The following is a 25,929-nucleotide window of genomic DNA, read 5'->3' as shown; positions in this document are numbered from 1 at the left end:
CTTCGAGGCAAGGTAGGTTACTGTGCTTTGAGCACATAGATAACAAGGCGTCGTCTAGTTATAATAAGGGCAATTTTAGAGATTATCGACTGAACGACAGCCTGTTACAATATGTATTTTCAGTTCACCAAAAGTAGTCCTCACCGACAGAGGAGCAAACTTTACAAGTAAAATTTTAAAAGCCATTGCTCGTAGATTTAAATTTGCAAAAATAGAAACCACCGGATTTTCACCACAATCAAACGGCTCCCTAGAAAGAGCACATCACCCCCTTTGTGAATATTTAAAAAATTTTTCTAGTAAAAAAATTGAATGGGACAATTTATTAGAATTAGCCCAATTTCATTACAATACAAGCGTTCACAGCGCACATAGATTTACTCCGCATGAACTGGTCTTCGCTTATCCACCACGATTACCATCTAGTGAACCGTTAAAAACTTCAGAACAATTGCCAACATTTAATAATTATCTATCCATACTTATACAAAACATGCAGGATATTGCATGCTTAGCGCGGGAAAACCTCATAATAGCAAAAGAAAAATCAAAAAAATATTATGATCGCCACATAAACCCTTGCAATTTCAAAATAGGAGATCAAGTGTGGCTCATTAAAGAACCTAAACCAGGAAAATTAGAAAAGAATCAAAACCTGGGACCATTTGAAATCTTAAAAGTTACAGACAAAAATAATGTTATCATAAATAAAGGTGGAAAAGCAAATACAGTCCATGCAAATAAATTAATTATGCACAAGAAAAAAATCTAACAATAATTTATGTTCTAGGACCATTTCAATATGTATCAACAATTCTTAATAATAATTACAATTATCAAAACAACATCAGCCATCATTGGATACGACTGCGGGACAACAACGCCAAACATCACGACGTACTCCTTAGTAGACACGGGAGAATGCGACTTTCACAACACTCCCGTAAATAAATCAAATGTATATATAGAATTAATACAAACCGCGGAATTCCGCGAAATTTCCGTACTACAATGTAAAATAGAAATACATAGAACTGTCTCCACATGTGGAATATTCGGGCACTTAATACCCACACCAACTGGAGAACAGGAATACATTTACGAAATAAGTCATGAACAATGTAAATTTATCCATGAAACGGGAACTTTCGTATTTGACAATAATCATAAAATTGTTAATCTAAAAATAAACGCAACTACTTCAAAAAGTATCGATTTCGCGGGTAGCGCAGAAGGAAACTCCTGCTATGGAGCAGCCTACGCTGATAGCTTCGGATCATGGAATAAGGTATTTGTTCATGGCTTTATCAAAATAACATTAATACAAAGTAGAGCTAAAGTAAACTTAGATAACGATAAATTAAGACTAAACACAGGGACTGTATGCAAGTTCTCTGAGAAAACATGTATAGACATGGAAGCAGGCTATACCTTCTGGGATATTTTACCAGGAGAAGAATGCTTCAAAAATGAATTCGATATACTATTTAAAGGCATAGCAACGAAATATTCTAGTGACTACGATCACGAAATAATTTACGCATTAAATCATAGTGAAATAACATTTGCTCTAAGCGCCAGAAACAAAATACAACGCTGCAACAGAGAACTTGTAAGAACGGAACACCCGAAACTATTCATCGTAGAAAAAGACAATTACATAAACGCATACCAACTAGAAAATGACTTAGTAAGCACAAGAAGCACCGTAAACCTAGACCTATTCACATATGTCAATTAAAAATTTGTATACGTAGAAAAACATTTAAGGAGTCAATTGAACAAACTATACTTGAATTTAATAACAGAAAGATGCGAAGTTGAAAGAAAGGTAATACAAAATGCCCTATCCATTGCCACCCTCTCCCCTGACGAATTTGCATACGACATCATGAAAAAACCAGGATACATCGCAAGAGTTGCAGGAGAAGCAGTACAATAAAATGTGTACCAAAGACAGTAAAAATAATTAAATTAGAAGAATGTTACAACGAACTCTCAGTAACCTCTGGAAACGAAACATGGTTCCTGACACCAAAAACACACATCCTCAAAAAGAAAGGGGAACAGATAAACTGTAACGCTCTCGTACCAACGTACTACAAACTCGAAGAAGAATGGGTAAGACTCACACCCAAACCTCAACCATGCGCAGCACCAAACACACTTAGACCTAACACAAAAATAGGATGGAACTTCAAATCAATAAATTCATTAGCAACAAGTGGAGTATACTCTCAAGACGAACTAGACGAACTACAACAACAAATAATGTTCCCTATGGAGAGAACATCAATACTCAACGACATAGCAAGAGAAATAACGGGAGACGTGACAACGAGTGGAAGCATCTTCTCAGAAAATACCATAAAAAACATTGCAGTCAGCACCTGGAATATAATCATAAACAAAATGATCACTTGCGGATCAATCTCTTCAGTTATAATTATGACATTGATCTTAATAAACACAATAAAATTAATAATAGATACAATAATTAGAGGATACGCACTACACGCAATCTACGGCTGGTCGCTCCACCTACTCGGAGCCATCTTCAGCTCTATTACACACCTCCTCATCAAACTCAAGAAACCAAGCAAAAACAGAACAGACAACGACATAGAAAAACACATAGAACTGCAAGAAATCAAGATTATCCCCACAATACCTATCTCAACACCTAGATGCATATCACCACCTCCTCTACCAAACAGACCACCTTTTACCTTCAACAATCAAACCACTCTTTCAACTACAAATAAACATTTGTTTTCACTAGAATTGAACTAATACGAACATGACACTCCTCAAATGTTGCCACATTTTAAGCGGGGAGGGAAGCGAGATATTTGCTTTAGGAATCTAAAATAAAAACAAATTCCTTATCTAAAAAACAAAAATATATTTTTACAAAATTACAATTATGTTTACAAATTACACTCATATACAATTACAATCGTATCGATGATCTACACTTGGACCTATGATTACATTGTAAAACTCACTAAAAACCTCCACACATACTCGACGAAAACCATTACAATACACTAATAAATCATAAAAAAATAATTCGCGAAGATTCCAAGTATCTTCATCTGGACCATACTCCCCCAAGAAGAAGGCCGTCTACGTCACTCGATCGCAATACCTCAGAGTACGCACTAACTGCCATCTCTGAAACTAACAAGCAACTAGGAAACAAATTAATCAGACATATCAATATACCAATATACAAACATACATTGTAAAACACTTACATCTATTCTCACATATTTTCGGGTCCCGGGCTTAGATGCGACTGGTAAAGGCAAGCCCTCCCGTCTGGCTTTCTTTACCGCACGGGAATACTGCCAATCCACAAACTAGAATAAAGAAATATAATGATAATAATAACAATGAATAAGAAATCAATTTGTAAAATACTTACGTAGACCATCGAATGACGCTTCCTTGGAAATCCAAACATTGTAAAAATTGAACTGTACAAAGTCGAGCAACCGCGCTCCTCATATACTAAATAAATGCACACACCGCAAAAATTTCTGTATTGTTATGTCGCGACTCCGTAGCCGTGACATGTATTTGTTTAATATGAGTAAAATTTATTTTATCACGGTATGATTATGATATAATATGTATAATGGCAGGACTTACCTGGGATATATATATAATTTGTTGAAGATGTTGATAAATTATTATCTTACTCCTTGTTCCTTTATATTATTTTCTTCTTAAATTGGTTTCTTTATTATTGAGAATATTTCGTATGGAAATTATAGAAATGAACTTGATACACTTTATTTAATAATATTTAATAACACTTTATTTAATAATTGGATTTCACTCAATGAGTGGCAGAGTCAACTGGTACAGTAGAATTGTCGCGAGTCGCGAATCAACTGGCTAAAAAATTGAGACGCTGTTTTATATATTGGCTTACTGACTTACATTTAGTTGTCGAGTAATCAAGTTGATGTTTCAATTTCTCAATTGAGTTTTCTGCTCAATTTGATTTATTAATTTTTGCGTTTCGTAAAAAAAAAGAAGGTGAAATACATTTTGTGCTTATTTTGCTACTTTCAATTCGCATGATTGCCGTTGATCTCAAAATGATTTAATTTTACGTCTCAGGACGTAACACCTCCGTGGCTAGATAGTTGCATATCGATGCGACATCAACGTAAAAGAAAGAAATAGTTAAGTTTATATCAATTTGAGGTCTTCGTCAATTTTACTTGGTTACAAATTTTATCTTAAAACTAATAATAATTATATTCTGAAAATGATAATATTTTGTATGACGGTGCAGTAGAGTTCCATTTTAGGGTCTTTATTTATATAAATTTGTGATTATTATTAATGCAAGTCTAATGTGAAGATTGGAGTATCATCTTTGTTTGTTTTGGAAATTTTGTTTGGAATTGGTGCTGAAGGTATGATTTTTGGTGGTTCTTTGTGTATGGTTTGGAGATATAGAGGTGGTGATTTTTGTATGGTGGTTTCTGGGTGGTCAATCACTATTTGCTGCAATTCATATTCATTATTTTTCGTTGTGTCTTTGTATTTTTGTTTGGCGAGTGGTTTGTTTAACGCTATCAGTAAGTGTGTGATAGAGCTGAACACTGCTGCTAGCAAATATGTTGAGAATCCATATATTGAATGCAACGTATATCCTCTGATTATCACGTTAAACACGCTTTTGACGCATTGAAATATGATAATACTCATTATAATGGCGGAACTTATAGAGTCGAATTTAGTGAGTTTATTGATGGTTTTGGTCCAGAGGTTTTCTGCTAGATCGGTTAGAGTTTTTTTAGTGAATATCAAGTTTGATATTAGTCCTCCTTGCATACTTTCGTCGCCTTGCATACCTCTTGCAATTACGTTGAGGAGTGCTGTTTTCTCCATAGGAAAGAGTATATGGTCCTGTAACTGTTGCAGATCTTCTTGAGAATAAATGCCACTGGTTGCTAATGACTCTAGTTCGGTCGGTTGCCATGTTATTGTAGTATTTGGTTTCAATGTCAAAACTGCGTTAGTTGCTTTTCTTGGTGTTGGTGTAAGATTTATCCATTGATTTCCAATTTTGTAGTATTGGGGGATGATTGCATTGCAGTTTATTTCTGTTCCTGTTTTCAGTAAGATGTGTGTCTTTGGTGTGAGGTAGTATGTTCCGTTTTTTGATTTTACTGGAAGTTGTACGAAACATCTGTCTGTGTGAAGTAGTTGGACTTCAGTTGGCGTACATTGTATGATATGTACGGCTTCTCCTGCCAGCCGAGCTATGTACTCAGGCTTCTCCATGAGGCTATATGCAAATTCGTCAGGTGCAATGGATGCAATGGATAGGGAATTGTATAGGAATTTTCTGTCCAGTTCACATTTTTGTTTTAAAATATTTAAGTAAAGGTTTTTTGTTTCTAACCTACAATGTTTCTCTACATACACGAATTTACTATTAAAATACGTGAATAAATCATAATTAAGTATCCCTTGCTTTGTCCGAATGTCATTGTCATATAGTACATTGATATTAGACTTTTCATATATAAAGAGTTTTGGGTGTTCGGTTTTTGTTAGGATTCTATTACAAAAACTTATATTCCCTCTAGTTGACAATGCAAAAGATATTTCTTCTGTATTTAGGCTAAATATTGTTTCTTGGTTGGGTGAGGTTATTTTAGTGACCGAGCCTCTATATAAAATATCATATTGATTTTTAAAGCAATTTTCGCGTGGTAATAATGGCCAAAAAGTGTGGCCTCCTTCCATATCAATACAGTGTTGGTCTGAAAATTTGCATACCGTACCCGAATTTAATTTGATTTTGTCGTTTTCTAATCTAACTGCTGCGTAACTTTCTCATAGGGTTATTCTTATAAGACCTTGTACAAAAACGTTACTCCATGTTCCGAAATTATCGGCATAGGTTGCTCCTGAGCAAGATTTTCCCTCTACTTTTCCTGCTAAGTCTAATCCTTTGGATGTTGTAGAGTTAATTTTTAGTCCTGTTATAATGTGTACGTTATCGTATTTGAAAATACCCGTTTGGTGTATGTTATTACAATCATCGTGTGATATATCGTAAACGTATTCTTGAAGTGCGTTTTCTGTTGGGCCTAAATGGCTAAACATGCCGCAATGAAAAACTGTACGTTGTATTACTATTTTACATTGGATGATTTTTATCGATTTAAATTCGGTTTTTTGTAGTAATTCTATTGTAGATTGTGTTGAATTTATTTTTGTTTCGTGGAAGTCACATTCTCCAGTGTCCACAAGGGAGTAATGGTTGGGTTGGTTGAAGCGCAGTTAAATCCGATGAGCCCTTTGCTTGTTTGAATGAGAGTGATTAGTATTAATATAACTAGTGAATATTGTTCCATTGTATTTTCTGAAATAAAAAGAATATTAATTTATTTGTTTAACTAAACTTAATTTATTCGCATGAACTGTTTTTGGTTTCCCGTTGTAATTTATTACAACGCTGCCTTTTTCTGTTATTTTTAGTATTTCAAACGGTCCTAAGTATTTATTTTTCTCCAATTTCCCCGGGTTTGGTTCTTTCATGAACCAGACTTTGTCTCCGATTTTGAATTCTATAGGGTTCATAAATCGGTCATAGTATTGTTTTGATTTTTGTTTTGAAATTATTAAGTTTTCTCTAGCCATGTGTGCTAGTTCGTTCATGTTTTTTATTAAATTTTCTAAGTATCCGTTAAATGTTGGTAATTGTTCGGATTTTTTCAGCGGTACGCTAGATGGTAATTTGGCTGGAAAGGCAAAAACAAGTTCATGTGGCGTGAAATTATGACCAGTGTGAATGCTGGTGTTATAATTAAATTGTGCCAGTTCTAAAAGTTCATCCCATTCACATTTTTTTGATGTGAATTGTTTAATAAATTCACAGAGAGGATGGTTAGCTCTCTCGACAGAGCCGTTGGATTGTGGTGAGAATGATGTTGTTTCGATTTTTTCGAATTGAAATCGTTTTGCTATTTGTTTTAGCAGTTTACTTTTAAAGTTCTGAGCTTTGTCGGTTAATACTACTTTTGGTGTTCCGAAAATACAAATGAATCTTTTTATAAAAGCTTCGCTTACCGATTCCGCGGTTTGATCTTTTAACGCTGTGAGAGTAATAAATTTTGAAAGTTGGTCTTGAATTGAGAGTATGTATCGATTATTATTTTTTGTAATCTCGAATGGTCCCATTATGTCCATGGCAACTTTATCGAATGGTTTGAAAGGTGTGTCTGTTAAAGTCATCGGTTGTCTTGTTGGTTTTCGTTTTAGTTTGTTTCTTTGGCATTCTTGGCACATTGAAATTCTTTTTTGTATGTCTTTCTTTAAATTTTCCCAACAATATTTTTCTTTAATTTTATTGTAGGTTCGGTTTACTCCTGAATGACCTCTGAGTTTAGAAGTGTGATATATTTTAAATAGTTCGTTTCTTTGATCTAGATCGCTTATGTATTCGATGTGGTTCATGCAAACTATGATTTTAATGTTGCTTTCTTTGAAGATTGTTTTGATTATGTCTTCTATTTCCGACCACCATATGTTTATTATGTTGATATTCTTTGAAATACTTATTGTTGAAATGTTATTTTGTATTAAAAGGTGTTTTAAATTTTCGAACAGTTCGGTTAGATTTTGCTTTTTTGTTTCTGCTGATGTAGCAGTGTTTAGACATAAAATAAATATTTTCTTTTTTCCATAGTTTAATGTATCTATTTCGTTTATAGATAAGTTTTCATTGATTTTTAGGTTCTTTTTTATTAGTATACTGTTAGTGTTTTCATCTAATTCTTTGTGTTTTTCGGATATTATGTAAATTATGTTGTCGTTTCGAAATTGTATTGAATTTTTACTATAAACGATGTTATCACTATTCGTGTCATTATTTTTGTTTTTGTTAGTGTGTTTATTTTTTTCGTTTTGATTATTATTCGTGTTGCTGAATTTGCGTGTATGTTTTCTTTTGTTCTTTTCTTGAATTCTTTTGTTATTCATAATTTTTATTTTCTCGTTGTTATTTAATTTTTGAGTTGGTATTATTTCATTTTTTGATTTTGCTTTCTGTGCTCGCGTTGTGACACATATTTTAGCTTCTATAGGGTTTCTTGATAAACAGTCAGCTGGGCCGTTTTCTTTACCCGGGCGGTAAATTATGTCGAAATCGTAATCGACTAATTTTAATCGCCATTTTTGTACTCTGCTATTGTTATCGGCTGATTTTAATGATAGTAGGGGTTTGTGATCCGTTACAACAGTAAATTTGTTACCGAATAAGTAAGTTCGGAATGTTTTGATTGCGAAGATTATTCCCAGAGCTTCTCTTTCGTAAGTCATATAATTTTGTTCTGTTTTACTTAGAACTCTTGATGCGTATGCGATGGGTCTATCGTGTCCCAATTCTCCTTGAGATAGTACTGCGCCTAAGCTATGGTTTGATGCATCTGTTCTAACGATGTAGGGTTTGTTAAATTTTGGATATTGTAGAATAGGAGCTTCGCATAGTAATTTCTTTAATTTGTCTAATGCTTGTTGTTGTTCTATTTTCCAGAAAAATTTTACATTTTTGTGTAAGAGTATAGTTAATGGTTTTGTTATTTCAGCGAAATTCGGAACAAAACGTCTATAGTAATTGCAGAGTCCGAGGAATTCTCTTACGTTTTTTGTAGTTTTTGGTGTTGGGAAAGCTTCGACGGCTTGTATTTTTTTTTGTCTGGTTTGATACCGGATTCGCTTATAATGTGTCCTAAAAATGATACTTCTGTTTTTAACCAGTCACATTTTTGAGGTTCGAGTTTTAGACCAGCTTCTCTTAGATTTTGGGCTACTGTATAAAATCTTTCGTTGACTTCGTCTACTGTTTCTCCGAAAACAATTATATCGTCAATAAAGACAAAACATGTATTGGCAATTAGGTCGCCTAGAACTGTGTTTAGTATTCTTTGAAATGTTCTAGGTGAATTTATTAGGCCAAATGGTAAAACAAGGAATTCAAATCGTCCTAAAGGATGTATACTGAATGCTGTTTTAAAAATATCTTTTGGATGTATTTTTACTTGATGAAAGCCTGATTTTAGGTCAACGACGTGATAATATTTTGCTTTCCCTAGTTGGTCGAACATTTCGGTTATGTTTGGAATTAAATATGGATCGGGAACAGTTTTTTCGTTTAATTTTCTGTAGTCGATAACTAATCGCCATCTGGTTTTTCCATCTGCCAAGCTTTTCTTCTTAACTATCCATGTTGGTGCATTAAAAGCACTTTTTGAATTTTGGATTAGTTTTTGAGATATTAGTTTTTTCACTTCTTCTATTGCGATGTCTCGTAATTTATGTGGTAAGGGGAATTGTTTCACATAGACTGGTTTATCGTCAATTAAATTTATTTCGTGTTGTTCTATGTTGCAGGTACCTAATTTATCGCCTTCAACCCAAAATATGTCTTCAATTTTTTCAATCAATTTTTTCATTTTTTTATAATCATTTCCTTGTAGGTCAGTTAAATTTATTTTTTCGAAGACTTTTTCTTTGTGGTTTAATTGATTATTTTCTGATTCTTCTTGTTCTTCTCCTAGGAAGTTTATACTGCCTGCATGAAAAATTTCATTTTCATTGACATTGAAATCTGTATTTACCGTTAGGTCGATATTGTCTGGAAAATTGTCTAAATCGAAAGAAATATATTGGTATGTTTGAGTTTCTTCTAGTATGTTGTTTTCAGGAGGGAATTCTATTTCAGTATTTTCTTTTATGACAGACATAAATTGTTTATAGTTATAATTTTCGATAAATTCGTCATTTGTGTTGGATATATTGTCATTATTCATTGTCATATTTATATGGTTAATCAAAAGTTTTACTTGTAAAGGATTTTTTTCTAATTCTAATTTTAAATTTGTAAGTCCTTTTGAAGGGAAGAATGTTTTGGTTGACTCTTTACAAGTTTCTATATCCTGTTTCGTATTGTCTGATGAAATTATATCATTGTTTAATTTATTTGCTGTTGCAGTGTTCATTTGTTCGGTGATTGTGGGGTATATTATTTTTGTATCATTTTGTTGTAAATTATAATTATTTTCAGGTACTGTATAATTTTTGTCTTTTTCTTTTTCACATTCTTTTTTATTTTCTTTATTAATGTTTTGTAGAGTTTTGCTTAGAAAAATTTTTTGTTCTTCTGTTATTCTTGTTGCTGTCCTTTCTTTTTTTTCGTTAATAGCAATTGAATTGTTTGTATTTAAAGGGACTGATATGAGTTGTATTTTCCGATTATTTATTTCCAAGTAACCTTCGTCTAGTCTTAATTTGTGTTCTTTCAGAATAGGTATTCCTAGTATTCCATCGTAAGGAATTGAAAATTCTTTTGGAGCAACGTGGAAATCGACTAATAATCCATTGATGATTATTTTTACTAGCCCTAATGTTTCTATTGTTTTGTCAGTAATTCCTGATAGTGCAATTTTCTCGGAATCTAGTATGGCGTTTGCTGGTATTTGGTTACTTTTTATAATGTTTATTTGAGCTCCACTATCAACCAGTAAGTTGAAATTAATGCTTGAAAATGGATTTGGTATTTGTATATATTGTAATAAATTTTCTAATTTTAAAAGATACATTGATACTTTAGTTTTGAATGTATTTTTGAATTCTACGTTTTCTTTACATTCGAAACATAATTTTTCTTCTGTTGTTATTTTCACGTTATTTTGATTTGCTGAGTTAATTATGTCAAGTTCGTTTGTGTCAGCAGTTTCAACGTTTAGTGTTGTCATTATATTGCTTTTTGCTTCTGTAGTAAGTGACTCACTATGTTGTTCTTCCGTGCACTTGATTTCGGAAGAATCTATTCGTTTCCCTGATTATTTCGTCTAAAGCATTGTGAGTCTGTATGGTCCGTTCGTTTGCAAATTGAGCAGAATTTTTCTTGACTGCTCTCTAGTGATTTTATAATTGGACATGCTTCGATTTCATGACCTGTTTCTTTGCAATAAGAACATACAATACTTTTTTTTGCATTTTTCTCAAGTGCTTTTATTTTTAAGCAATTTTCGATTGTGTGATTTCGCATGTGACAATAGTCGCATTTTGTATCGTTGTTTCTTCCAAAATTATTATATCGTGTAGGTCTACTGTTGTAATCGTTGTTTCCATTTCTACGTGTATTGTTATTAAAATTTGAGTTTGTATTATCTCTGTTATCATTGCTTCTATTGTTTTTAGTGTAGGTGTTCAAAATTTTTACCAATTTGCAGTCGTTTGTTTCATGACTTTCTTCGTTGCACATTGCACACGCTGCGATTCTGTAATTTCTCATTTCGTCTGAGTTTGGACAAAATTTTACCGAGTGGCCGATTTTATTACAACGTTTACATGTTACATTTGGACAATTCAATACTGTGTGTCCTGTACTGTCACAAGCCGCACAAGGATCTGGTGTTTTAAGAGGTTTTAAACAGGTGTATGGGCTGTGTCCACTTTCTTTACATTTCCAACATACTTCGTATTCTGTAATGAATGGGCATTGTATGACAGAATGTCCCATCACTTGACAGTATTGGCAATGGTTTCCTTTTATTTTGTTAAATTTGCAACCGTCTATTGAGTGTCCTTTAGCATTGCAAAATTTGCATATGAGTTCGATTTTTGATTTTGCCACTTTACAATTGTTTGATAAATGGTCGTTAGATTTGCAGTATACGCATGACCCGTTGTGACAAAATAAAGCTTCATGATTGTAGCTTTCACAGATTTGACAATTGTAAATATTATTAACATTTGCCGAAACGGTAGTTGAATCAGGTGTGTTTTGGGTAATGTCGGTAATTCCACCTATTAATATTTTATGTTTTTTGAATTTTGTTTCGATTTGTATGGCTTCTTGTACAGCAGTGCTTAAATTGTTATAATCTTTTAATTCGATTCGAATATTTTGTTGTAAGCCATTTTTAAAATTTATTAATGCGTCTTCATTTATTGTTTTTTCAAATGCCTTAAAGGTTTCATCAGTATCTACTTGTAGTTTTTTTAATTCTTTGATCTGTACAACTAGATCTTTCAACCGATTTGCATATGTAAGAACTGATTCGTTTGGTTTTTGAATAATATCCGTAAGTTTCCCGTATAAACTATGAATATTATCTAAAGAAGGAAATAATTGTTTTATAGCTTTAATATAATCGTCTATTTTATTGATTTTTATATTAGCTAGTGCTTTATAAATTTCTCCACTTAGCTTGCATTTTAAAATTGGTATTAAATTTGATTCATCTATTTCAGAAAATATTGACTTTGCAGTTTTTAATTTGTCGATATATTCGCTGAGTGTTATGTTTTTGCCGTCGAACTGTGGGACTAAATCCGCGACATACTTGAGTGGTAATCTCAGCGGTTGCGACATTTCGCTGACGTTTGCTTTCGTATTAATATTTTCGATTTGTTCAGTTTTCTGTAATTGGATGTTTGAATTATAAGGCACTAATTGTCCGAAATTTTCGTTTTTGTTTAATAAGTTTTTTGACTCACTACAAATATCAATTAATTTTTCTTGTGTTATTTGTTTATTTAACTTCTCTAGATTTTCTGAAATTTTTATTTTATTGTTCTCGCTATTTGTTCTAGGAGGAGAACGCGCGAGTTTATTTGATTTTTTAAAAGGATTTGTAATAGATGTGCTTGGTTTAATTATACCGCTTTTTAATTCTGGTTTAGTTTTTACTTGCAGTCGCGTAAGTCTTTTCGCGTTGTCAGAACTAGAAGAATCTTTATTGTTCATTAAAATTAAAATTTTTTTTTTTAAGTTTTACTTGATGCAAAGTAAACACCCTTTTTGTACCGGAACCAATTTGTTATGTCGCGACTCCGTAGCCGTGACATGTATTTGTTTAATATGAGTAAAATTTATTTTATCACGGTATGATTATGATATATTATGTATAATGGCAGGACTTACCTGGGATATATATATAATTTGTTGAAGATGTTGATAAATTATTATCTTACTCCTTGTTCCTTTATATTATTTTCTTCTTAAATTGGTTTCTTTATTATTGAGAATATTTCATATGGAAATTATAGAAATGAACTTGATACACTTTATTTAATAATATTTAATAACACTTTATTTAATAATTGGATTTCACTCAATGAGTGGCAGAGTCAACTGGTACAGTAGAATTGTCGCGAGTCGCGAATCAACTGGCTAAAAAATTGAGACGCTGTTTTATATATTGGCTTACTGACTTACATTTAGTTGTCGAGTAATCAAGTTGATGTTTCAATTTCTCAATTGAGTTTTCTGCTGAATTTGATTTATTAATTTTTGCGTTTCGTAAAAAAAAGAAGGTGAAATACATTTTGTGCTTATTTTGCTACTTTCAATTCGCATGATTGCCGTTGATCTCAAAATGATTTAATTTTACGTCTCAGGACGTAACAGTATAAACCGCTAGTAGCTTTGAATTTCAGAAGTATGCAAATATTACAATATCTTAGGCCCTGGGGTGTTACGCCTTACGACGCATCCTTTTTATAAAATAAACATTTGCGAAATTCAAAGCTACTAAACTATTCGCACGTCAGCAAAAAGCTAAATAAACACGAGGTAAATGACTCCCCGAAATTAAGCCTTACGACGCATCCTTTTTGTAACATATGCACATTCAAAACTGCTAAGCTATTCACACGACAGCAAAAAGCTGTCGAAACACACTCCGAAACTAAGTCACCAAAATGCAAGAATTTATAATCAGCGAAAACAAAATGTCACACAATATCGCAATACTGACCTGAAAAAGAACTATAAAAGATATAAAAATCAATGAACAAAACACACTCAGGCAGTTGATCAGTAGTCCGTCAGTCAGTCAATAAGCACCTGTAAGACTCAACTCCGTACACACCGGTCCGACAATTGGTGATCATTTTTCTTAATAAACTCGCGACTGTTACAAAGTAATATCGTGCAAGTATTATTCAAACCTATCCTATTCAATTCAACAAGCAGTTAGAGCCTGCTACATTTATTTAATTCAACAAGCAGTTAGAGCCTGCTACATTTTATCAATAATTAAAGGCTACGATTATCAAGGTAGTACAATTATCAGACATACATTTCCACATATATTTATTATAAGTGAGACATACGAGGTGTGTTCAAAAAATAACGAGAATTTTCGTTTTATGAAAAAAATATTTATTTATTCATCTACATTAATGTTGTCGCCTTCAAAGTAGTCCCCTTCGGATACAATACACTTATGCCAACGCTTTTTCCAATCCTCGAAACACTTTTGAAACTCGATCTTTGTAATAGCTTTTAGCTCTTTCAGCGATTCGCTTTTAATGTCATCTATGCTTGTAAAACGACGGCCTTTTAATGTTCTCTTTATTTTTGGAAATAGAAAAAAGTCACATGGAGCCATATCTGGCGAATATGGAGGCTGAGGCATCGTTACAGTTTCGTTTTTGACCAAAAATTCACGAACAAGCAATGAAGTGTGAGCAGGCGCATTATCGTGGTGCAAAAGCCATGAATTGTTTTGCCACAAATCCGGGCGTTTTTTTCGGATTGCTTCACGCAAACGACGTTGAACTTGTAGATAGTACTGCTTATTGATTGTTTGACCTTGTGGCAAGAATTCATAATGCACTATGCCATTAAAATCGAAGAACACAGTGAGCATAACCTTCACATTCAACCGTACTTGTCGAGCCTTTTTCGGTCTTGGCGATCCAGAATGCCTCCACTGGGACGATTGAGCCTTAGTTTCGACATCATATCCGTAAACCCATGTTTCGTCACCTTTTATAACACGTTTTAGTAGTTCTGCATCATTATTGACTTCATTTAGCGACTCCTGAGCAACTTCCATTCGCCGCTGTTTTTGTTCGAAATTCAACAATTTTGGAACGAATTTTGCTGCCACACGTTTCATACCCAAAACATTCAAAAAAATTTGATGGCATGAGCCAATTGATATGCCAACATCATCAGCGACTTCTCTGATTGTTATTCGGCGATCGTTCATAACCATTTCTTTCACTTTTTTCACGTTTTCATCGGTTGTTGATGTGCTTGGGCGTCCGGGTCGTTCGTTATCTTCAACGTTTTCGTGGCCATCTTGGAAACGCTTATACCACTCATAAATCCTTGCTTTACTCATAGCAGACTCACTATATGCCTTTGTTAACATTTGACAAACTTTACTACACTTTATTTCATTTTTTACGCAAAATTTAATACAAATTCTTTGATCCATTTTTTTTCACAAACGAAAATCGCCGAGCTCGAAAAACACGTCTAACGTTAGCGGCTGCCACTTAAAAAGTAAGCAATGAATATTGCTGAAAATTTTAACGTACTTCATGGGCATGTGTACCAACATAATAAAAAAAAGTTTTATACAAGCGGACTCTCCAAACCAGCGAAATTTAAAAATTCTCGTTACTTTTTGAACACACCTCGTATCCGACCACTAGTCAACATATTGGAACGTCTCTTTCATTAGCTATTCGTAGTTGGTGCACGAGACGTAACAAGGTATTAAGATGAAATGCGAAATGTTCATTTGTGATTGTCTTAAGTAGTTTATTGTTCTATTTGTAGTTTGTTGGTCGGTAATTTAGATTATGTTATGCGTGCGTATGTTTAGTGTGAATAATGATTAATAATAATAGGTTGTAAGTGAGATTTGATTCCTGTCTTTCTCTAATTCATTTATCAGCCTCTCCTCATTCTCTCCCTCAATTGCCTTGAGCGAAAGTGCCTCACTTACCCCGCAAAGAATTGGTAACAAAGGAAGGAGTTTTGTTACAAAATTTTAAAAATGAATAAATGCTTTTGTATCAACCAATAAGCCAGTTTATTCAATTTTCTCCATGAAAAAGAGGTTGGGTTCCCCTACTCTCAAGTTTATCACGACGGAAAAAAGTGAGCAAGTTACTCTTCTTGGTTTAAGTTTACATACTTTAACAGTACGTTTCATATTTTATTCAAATTAATGGAGTTTCCTATATCGTATATCTCTCATTTATTCATCATTTTATGCATACTTATTACGATTAAATACGTAAGTGAATTTTGTATTGATCGTACCTACATATAAATACACGATATTTTATTTTATATGTATACATTAGTAGTTGAACATATACTTAGAGGGATTAAATTAGGTACTTATGGAGACAACAGTTAAATAAATTGATGTAATACTTATACTAATGCTGTCATTACTTTTAACTTTGCATGTATAAATACATATGCTGACACAACTCTTATATATGATTAACGAACGAATAATAAATATAGGATAAATATAGGATAAATGTCTATACGGAAAAATAAATCTCTTAAAGATTACCTTCGGAGTAATTTCTGAAGATGTTGTTCTATATTTACAATTTCTATATTCCTTTCTACAATATTTTTCTTTAGTAAGTTAGTGGAAGATATACATTTTGTATTCTGATAGTCCAGTTTTGATGAATTCCCTAAATAGATTGTTTTCTCTTCCAATAGTAGCTTTTCATTTTTTCCTTGTATATTATATATATCTTCTATTTCTTCGCGTAAAATGTCTGTATTTTGTTCATCGTATTGGTGATCTAGGAAGTTGATTGATTTTTTTCTTAGATCACTAGCTGATTTGTTGATACTTTTTTCATTCTCATATATTTTATTCTTATTTATTTTTGGAGATATTTCCTGAAAAAATTAAATAAAAGCTTTTATATGATTATAGATTTGAATTCAAAGGGTCAAAATACATCAGAAATCATGTCTTAATTATTTACTTTATTCATTTGTAAACATGTGATGTTCGTATCACTTATAAATAATAATCATTCTCGAACTCTCGTATCTAGCTAATAAGTAAGAATTTGTTTCTAATAATTTTACTCTACTTGTCGATAAATAAATAAATCAAATGTACTCTAATAAACAAATCAAATATATATAAATAAGTATAATTTTTCAGGGAAAGTCAGACGATGCCCTAGTTTCTTATGGTGCGAATTGTCACATAAGCAGAGCTAAAGTCTTTCTTGGATAGGATATAATTCGGCCCAAGTTTCTTATAGCGCGAGATGTTCTATAAGTCGAGCTCGACTTATAAGGAAAGAACAGTTTTGCTCAGTTAATTACAATGAGAACTTAGGTATTAACCAAGTTTATTCAGACTCATGCGCTCACCTTGCAAGGCTAGAAGTGAATGCTAGCCTGTGCAAAGGTGGGCGTATTTATACACAGATTTTCCCGCTTATTTTTGCAGGAGAGATGTCATCGAACATTCGAGAGACATTCGTGAATTTTGAGAAATGAGTTTTCTTAAATTACAAGTAAATAACCATAGTAAGCTTTGTAACGGGGTAAAACCGTTTAATTATATTTTATTCGCGCAATTAAATCAAAGGGGCGAAAGTAATTATCTATGCTCAAAATGCAATCCTGAGAGCATGTGAAGACAGGCGTCAGTCAACCAGTAATCCTAATTAACCTATAATAAGTTGAGTGGAAGCTGTGAGGAGTAAGCGAGTCGAAAAACACTTGTTAGTAACACGAACTAAACCTTTTATTATTCCTCAAATACTACATAAGGTCGACCCGCGCGTTTGTTTACATCGACGTTCGCTCATCGACAACACGTATTGTCGGGACGCTCGCTGCTCTTTGTTATTAGAGGCGCTATACGCACGTTTCGAATGTCGGAAAATTAATTATTGAATATGCATCCGCGATCGCGAGATTAAGTTGGCCGGCTTACCTTATTATTGCAGGCGTACGGAGAAAACGACAGTCACACACTGCGCGGAATTGTTTTTGTTTGTCTTTGCCGGTCGCGAATGCGCGCACACACGCTTTCGCCCTCGATGGCGAAACCACACACACTCTGCCGGTCTCCTGGAGGTCTGCGCTTCCTCGCTGGCTCAGGTCTCTCCCCTGGGCTGCTGAAAGGCACCTTGACGACAGCGGTCACAGCTAACCGGTACTTATCTGCACGTCCTTCTTTGATACGTTGGCGTTAACGGCACGTAGATCGTCGATAGCGAAACGAAAGCGGGCGAACTCAATGATGGTCAATGCTTCACTAGTTCGGTTTCAATCGCGCGCGTTCTGTCTGCTCGCGTGCCGAATTCCTTCGTTACGTATTTCGTCCCCCCGGTAGGTGCTGCCCTCCCAGACAGCGATTAAGTTAGGTTGTCAGAGCTAATTTGACGTTTACCGTCACAGCTTTTAACACATGTAAACTTTACAGAATTTGTTATTTGTTAATTTTATACAATATACAATTATCGCAAATAGTGTCGTCAAAAGTTATTAACCAATAAAGTTAATTAACGTGATATTACAATATTTACAATAGAAAATTATTAAATTTTTATATAACTTTATAGTTGATTAATTTCGGAAGTTGTAACGAGCCTGCTCGTTAAGGGAAAAATCAACTTAATAGAGGGCCAGCGCGTGTCGTGCGCGGGCCAGCTGCGCAGAAAACCGTGCGCGAGTGGAGAGAACAGAGAGAGGGTGGGGGCAGGCGCGAGCGACATTCACGTGTGAACCGGCTTATCGAGAGGATCAGTATAAAGAAAGGAAACTAAGAATTAGAAGAAAAGAGAGCTAAGGAGTGCAAAAGTACGAGGATTGGAAACTGGATCCAATAGGTGCATCGAGTTAAGTGCGCCAAGAGTGAGTGCCGTCGCCCAAGTTACAAAAGCTTCAACGAGTGCTGAAGGAATTCGAGGAGAGAGAAGAAAGCACCTCCTGGGCGACGAAAGCCAGCGCACGGGGCCGGCAACCGAAGAGTTGATAGGGGTTTTGCGCGGGACTACAACGAGAAGGAGTGAGTAATCTCACCGGCGTACAATTATCTGCGAAAAGATTATGTTTTATTAAGCGTGCGAGAATCGGTCCGTTTATATCTCTCATTCTCTCTCTCTCTCTCTCTCTCTCTCGCGGTAAAACCTAGCGTATCGTCGTTGCGCGACGCAGCGACGCGTCACTGAGTAAAGCTCTCGGCCTCTTTCTCTGCGGGGTGTAAGCAAACCGCTAGACGAATAAAAGGTGTCTGCAATTAATCGGCCGCCTTGTTTACTAACGTGGGCAGAAGCACACGTATCTCCTCTGCCCAGCTATCCGAACCCACCGACTCCCCCGCGCAAGCAGTATGTCGAGCACGCATCCGACGAAGTAGTCGACACCACAGTCGGGAGGTAAGTCTTCCTTCAACGAAGCGGCGGTTAGCTTCGCAACGTGGGAGTGACAGTAACTTATTTTGTTAACGAGCACCGATTTATTATTTAGATAAATCACGACCGTTACAAAGTATTTTCTAAAAATAAATATTTAAATTAGTTAATAACATTTGAATTATAACTAATTTTTCATATTTGTAACGGTTTTTTCTAATCTTATAATGCAATTATTAGATTAATAATCTAAGATTCCTAAATCATAAAGTTATCATTATTAAGTATAAAATTAATACTTTCGTTTTATATTATTATTATTATTATTATTATTATTAACCAGAGTATAGTACAAAATATTACAACAAGTAGTAATAATTATACAATTTTACAATTACAAATTTGTAACCCGGCAGAGGATAAACCTGTTCGCTGGTCTGGTATTTAAAAACTACTAAACACTTAAAGAAAATTAAGAAAAAAAATAAAAAAAAAAACAAAGAAAATTAAGAAAAAAATAAAAAAATAAAAAAAAACAAAAAACTTAAAACTAAGAGTCGGTTTGTAATAGATTATAATATTTCACAGATGAAGTATGGCTTAATATTGGTAGCAAGAATGCTTCCTATAAAAGCTTACTTCACCAATTATCTTCGATTTTGTTCTGCTATCTCCAATATCTGATTAACATTTGTCTGGCCGTTACGATTGTCGTCATTGATGCTTTCATTTTTCTTGCATATGATATTCTTTCGTATGTATTTAGTCTAACAGGACAAGTAAGTCCTGTAGCACACGTGACTCTATAGTGAGGGAACATTTCAGTATGTTGTCTATGTGAATCACATTTACATGTTGCTGTGAATACTATGTCATCTAAGACTATCAAATCTTTATATTTAGGTTGTTGTTCAAGTGAGTACAATGAATTAGTGAAAGTTTGATATCCTCTGATACCTCTATAAAAGTATAATAATGCTTTATTGTTTCCAAGATAATTGATGTCTCCATAGGTCATTCGAATATTATTTGTTTGTAGAATCGGTTTTCCTGGTGTATTTTTTGGTTTACTTGTTTCTATTTGCATACTATTATTGTCTGCAATGTCATCTATTTGTTTAAATACTGTTTCTATGGGCTTATATCTTACTTTATCTGTATTTGGTTCATTGTGATCTTCTTTGTTTTCTTCTTTTATGAAATGTATATGTTTGTTACCAATTAATTGTTTGTATGTGCAATACTCACATTTATTAATGAAATTTATGTTGGTTGTATCTGTTTTTGTTTGAATGTAAGTTTCGTTTCTTTTTCCCTCTTTAAGTCCGTCTTTGTTTTGGTATTAATAGTTAACCGTTGTGAGTTCCAAGCTATGTTAATCACATTAGCAATTGTTTCTATTATTTTTCTGTAGTTATCTGATACATTAATTTTTTTCATGTTATATTCAGACATTCGACGATGAGAACGATTGTAATGAAGTGTACAAGTGCCTTGTGAACACAAATATGTCCTTACATCCAAGAGAAACTTATCCCTATCCACATCCACATGGACTTCCAATGCTGAATGTAGACTATTATCAAAGTTCCCTTGTTGCTTTAGTTTGTAATATATTTGTTGTAAATTGTTGCAATGTATTTTGTAGTTCATTGTATTTCTGTATCTAGAATGGATGGCCTTTTATCCATTTTTTTATTTTGTTCTTTATTGTTTTTGTATTGCCATTTAAAGTTTTGAGGTGAGAAGGTAGTTGATTGAAGGTGGCTAAAGCTCTTGTATAGCTATCTTTAATGCTGATTGTTAATTTTCTTTTAAGGGGCTGTATAGTTTTTTTCCTTGTTACGGAATTTTTCTTCAGGAACATATCTTGCAGGTTGACATAGTGATACACTAGAGATTCCATGGTGAATGTTTGATCTATGTTTAGTGGATTTTTTTCATTTATAAACTTGTTTTTATTTATTATTTGTAATAGTCGTGTTTGTAGAGTTTGTATATATTTGAGACTTCCAATGTATGCTCCACCCCATGCTATAATACCGTATGTTGTTATGCTATGAAAAAGTGCATAGTAAATCATACGTAGATTATCTGTGCTCATTATCCTAGATAATTTGTAGAAAATACAAGTTAGATATTTTAGTCTATTGTATAGCATGTTTGTATGCATGTCCAATCTCATATGGCTATCGAAATGCACTCCAAGGTTGTGACGAGAGCAGGCCGTTTGCCCGTCTCTCGTCCGCGTTTCTCCCTCCCCCACTCGGCTAAGCGTGGTGGCCAACGTTGGGCGCATTTAAGTATGCGCCTAACACTTGGTCTTTTGTTTCAGCGCTAAGGACGAGCCAGCGCAGTTGAGCGCAAGAAAAGTTGAAGAGCGCGGAGAGAGAGTGAGAGAAAGAGAGAGAGAGAAAGAGAGTATTAGGCCTATGCAGGGATTGGCAGGCGCGCAACGCGTGACCGATAAGCGACGCGTCGCGTGCCGCCTAACTAATAGGTCAAGGTAGGGAGAGGAGCGAGCGCCGCAGAGCGACTGCAAGAGGCGCGCAAGAATAAGTGCGTGAGAGAGTCGCAGCCGAGCCTTACGAGAGTGAGGGAGTCTAAGCCTAGTCTTGCTAGAGTGCGGAAGTCCGAGCCCAGCAGAGAGAGCAGTTTGGGATAGCCGGAAGGAAGGACGATTAACCCTACCGGCAACGGCTTCGCCAGCAACAGCAGCCAGCCCACCTGCCAAGAGAGTCAACGCCACCGACGGAGACCTGGTCAGCGACAGCGGGTAGCGACGATCTGACCAGCGACGACGCCCGGTACGTCCTGCAGCAGCACATCGCCCAGGATTCTCGACGTTGCGAGGAACAAGAATAAAGAAAGGTCAAGTCTTCCTTTTCTTCTTTCTCTCTACACTCTCTCTCTCTGTTGATGTGACGACCGGTGCGCGGTGAAAGAGATAGCCTGGCACTCACGTGCCGGCTATCTGAAGGTTCGCGCTAAGGTTAATTTGTAGTGATATAAGTTGCGACCGGTGAATTGTCCAGGCGCCCACGTGCCGGGCAATTTCCCGGTATTAGTCCGCGTAGTTTTAAGTAAGTTTGTAATAGGTTAAGCGTGCGATTTGGTATTAGTGAAATGCGAAATGTTCAGTTGCGATTATCTTAAGCAGTTTATTGTTCGATTTTTAGTTTGTTAGTCGGTAATTTAGATTATGTTATGCACGCGTTTGTTTAGTGTGAATGATTATTAATAATAATAGGTTATAAGTGAGATTTGATTCTTGTCTGTGCATAATTTATTTATCAACCTCCCCTCATTCTTCCCTCTCAATTGTCATGAGCGAAAGCGCCTCACTTACCCCGCAAAAGAATTGGTAACAAAGGATTAAGTTTTGTTACAAGGTATTTAGTGTTATCAACTTTTCGAATGGATGCACCCTTTATATTTATATGTAGATATGTTGAGTTGCTATTGCAGTTATTTCCAAATGCCATGTATACTGTTTTGTCAATGTTTAATGACAGTTTATTCAATGCTAGCCAAATGGATAGTTTGTTTAAGTAGAAGTTCATATTTCTTTCGACTTCATGCCATGTTTCGCCTTTCACGATAATTACCGTGTCATCAGCAAAAGCCAACACATTATCATTTGATAGCAATTGTAACATATCATTAATGTAGATTATGAAAAATAAAGGTCCCAATATTGTACCTTGTGGTACGCCAATGTTGACGTGTTGATATTGACTATATTCACCATTAATTTTAACTCTTTGTTTCCTATTACTTAGATAGCTTTTGATAAGTTCATACGCACTTCCTCTAATTCCATATCTGTAGAGTTTTTTCAGTAGAATTTTGTGGTCCACAGTGTCAAAAGCTTTCGCTAGATCCAAGAAAGTTGCTGCTATTGGTTTACTTTTGTCAAGTTGATTGTATATTGAGTTAGTTAGGTAGTATAGGGCATTTTTGGTGCTAAGACCTTTTCTAAAACCAAATTGTTTATTAGAAAATAAATTATGTTTGTTGAAAAAACTTGTAATCCTGATTTGTATTAATTTTTCAAAAATTTTGGCGATATTTGATATTAAAGATATAGGTCTATAGTTTGTTGGTAGATACTTCTCTTTAGTTTTGTGGATAGGAATAATTTCAGCACTTTTTAATTCGTCAGGCCAAATTTCTTTTTGTAAGCATAAATTAAAGATATAGGTCAACGGATCACTTATATGGTTTATTATCATCTTTAGTACCTGTTGATGCCGTCAGATCCTCCGTTTTTGTTGCCCATTTTCCTTATTGTCTGTTGAACTTCTATTCTATTTGTTAAATGTAGAAAAATACTGTTGTTGTTCATAGATGGTAGAGTAATGTTACTATTTATTGGTTGTCTAATATTATCACATATCTGTTTGCCTACTGTACTGAAAAATGTATTCATTTGTTCTGCAATGTCGTTTGAGTTTGTAATTTTATTATTACCTATTAATAGATGATTTATGTTATTGTTTTTTTTGGTTTTCTTCCCAATTTTGTTGTTGATTATTTTCCATAGTTTTCGTGGATTGTGTTGATTTGTTTTGATTTGATTTTTTTCATATTTTTCTTTAGCTAGATCTATGGTCTTTTTTAAAGTTTCTACATAGTTTTTATATTTTTCTCTTTTTGTTGCATTATTGGGATCTTTTTTCCAGTTATTATAAAGTTTTTCTTTGTGTGCACATGATATCATTATTGCTTTAGTTATCCAATTACTCCTTGGGTTCATTTTATTCTTATTGTGTTTATTGTTTTTAAATGATGCCGTAATACATGTTTGAATTTTTTCTATTAATTTGTTCGTAGCTAGATTAGGGTCTTTTATAATTTGTATGTCAGTCCAAACAGTTCTTTTGGCTTTATTTTTTAGTTTGAAATAGTTTATTATTTTAAAATTTGTTTTTTGTGTACATTTATAATTATTTCTTAAACTTATCATTATGGGGTAGTGATCATTGAAGGGTACGTTGAGGACGTAAGTTTTATAGTTGACTTTTCCTAGCCTAACATAGAAATTATCTATACATGTACCTTTGTTAATATCAATATTGGATGGTCTTGTTATGGTATGTAGTCCAGGGCAATATCCATTTTCTAGCAGTACTTGTAAAAAATCTTGATCTAGTATTTCTTCACTCAATATATCAAAATTAAAGTCTCCCATTAAAATATTGTTTTTATATTTTTTGTTTATTTTCAATAATTCTTTGAGATTCAATAGGAATTCAGATTTATATAAATCATGAGATCTGTAAATAGCAGACAGCACCAAATTTTTGTTGTTTTCTAGTGTAATATTAGAGTTAATTATTTTTAATTTATCTATTTCAAGAACTTCTGTAATTTCGGTGATTTCTTCTTTCATATACAAAACAACTCCATCTGATTTGTTTATTTTACTTTCATTGTAATATATTTTATAGTCTGGAATATGGAACATTTCATGATTGTCTAAATTCCATGTTTCTGTACATACAATTATACATGATTTTTTTTCGAGGTTCTTCAGAAATACTAGTAATTTATTGTAATTTTTTTTAAGGCTTCTGATGTTTATACAAAGAATGATATTATTTTCTTTACATATATATTTGTTTAGATCATCAATATTATCTGTTTTATGTTCATTTTCAAATATAATATCATATAAGCTGTTATCCATATTGTAATATTACAGCTTATTGTTTAAATAAATTACTAATTGTTTATTTACTAATAACAGTTATTATTCAGGTGTTATTAATGAAACCAATTCTTACTCATGTTCTATACTTATTCATTTTGCATATGGATTATTTACATTTTTCTAATAATTCTTATACTTAGCGTAATAAATAAATCAACTTTGTATATTGAAATTCATTATTATTTAATAATTAAATGCAATTTGTGTTATTATATTCTGAATCCACGTACTAAAATCTATATAATAAATACTTTGTTATATTAAAATTATCTCTAATTAACAAATTTTTCTTAATAACAAAAATCACTATATCTATATCTATTACTTTGTGACGTCACGCTATTTATTTTGATTTGACTCTTATATGAATACAATCGAGTAAACAGTGAGGTAGCGCCGCTTCATGTATTAATTTGAATAGACAGATAGATGCGTTAGACTAGTTGCGGTAATTCAGTGATCTAATAAATAGCTCATAAATAGGACCGTTACATAGCCCCCTCTTGAGACTGAATGATCTCTGACAAAGAAGTCTCATGAATTGGTTCTTTATGAGCTTTTATTAATATTTTTGTTTGTTTGTTTGTTTTTTGGTTTCTTTTTTATTTATTTCTTAATTACTACATTATAAAAATTTTCCAGGAGTTGGAGGCCGCTCTGGTTGTTTTGATGTCATCTTTTTCTTTATTTCTTCAATTTTTTCCTCCGTCTTAGTGATCCTTGCAGACAGCTTTTTTATTTTCTTCTGGATCCTGCGCTTCCGCTTTCTCGAATTAGTTGGCAAGGATGTTGAGGGCGCAGAGGCAGAAGAACGTGACACGTTTGAAGGTAGAATGGTGATGAAGGATTGTTTTTTATTTTCCGCCTTTGCCACCCAAGCAGGCTTGGATGGTGTCTGTGTGCTTTTGGGATATAGTGCCTTAAATCAGACGTGTTGGTCTGAGTGCTCTCACTCTTTCCCACCATCTTTCCAGATCGTGAGCCTACTTTCTCCAGTGTTTACGTAT

At 33.8% G+C, this 25,929-nt stretch overlaps 1 protein-coding gene across 4 annotated transcripts in view; it reads right to left on the bottom strand.

Annotated features, from left to right (window-relative positions):
• LOC131675161 (coiled-coil domain-containing protein 186-like) overlaps nt 1–25,929 on the bottom strand; it is a 274,309-nt gene that overhangs the window by 33,097 nt on the left and 215,283 nt on the right. For all 4 annotated transcript variants that reach the window (XM_058954035.1, XM_058954058.1, XM_058954042.1 and 1 more), the window contains one exon: nt 16,380–16,723. In XM_058954035.1, the coding sequence (XP_058810018.1) occupies nt 16,380–16,723 (344 nt within the window). The remainder of the gene's footprint in view (nt 1–16,379; nt 16,724–25,929) is intronic.

This window comes from Phymastichus coffea, unplaced genomic scaffold, assembly GCF_024137745.1.
Source record: "Phymastichus coffea isolate CEN01 unplaced genomic scaffold, Cenicafe_Pcof_1.1 PCOF00001, whole genome shotgun sequence".
NCBI lineage: Eukaryota > Metazoa > Arthropoda > Insecta > Hymenoptera > Eulophidae > Phymastichus > Phymastichus coffea.
The sequence above is the reverse complement of the archived record's forward strand: the minus strand, read 5'-3'. Positions and strand labels throughout refer to the sequence as shown.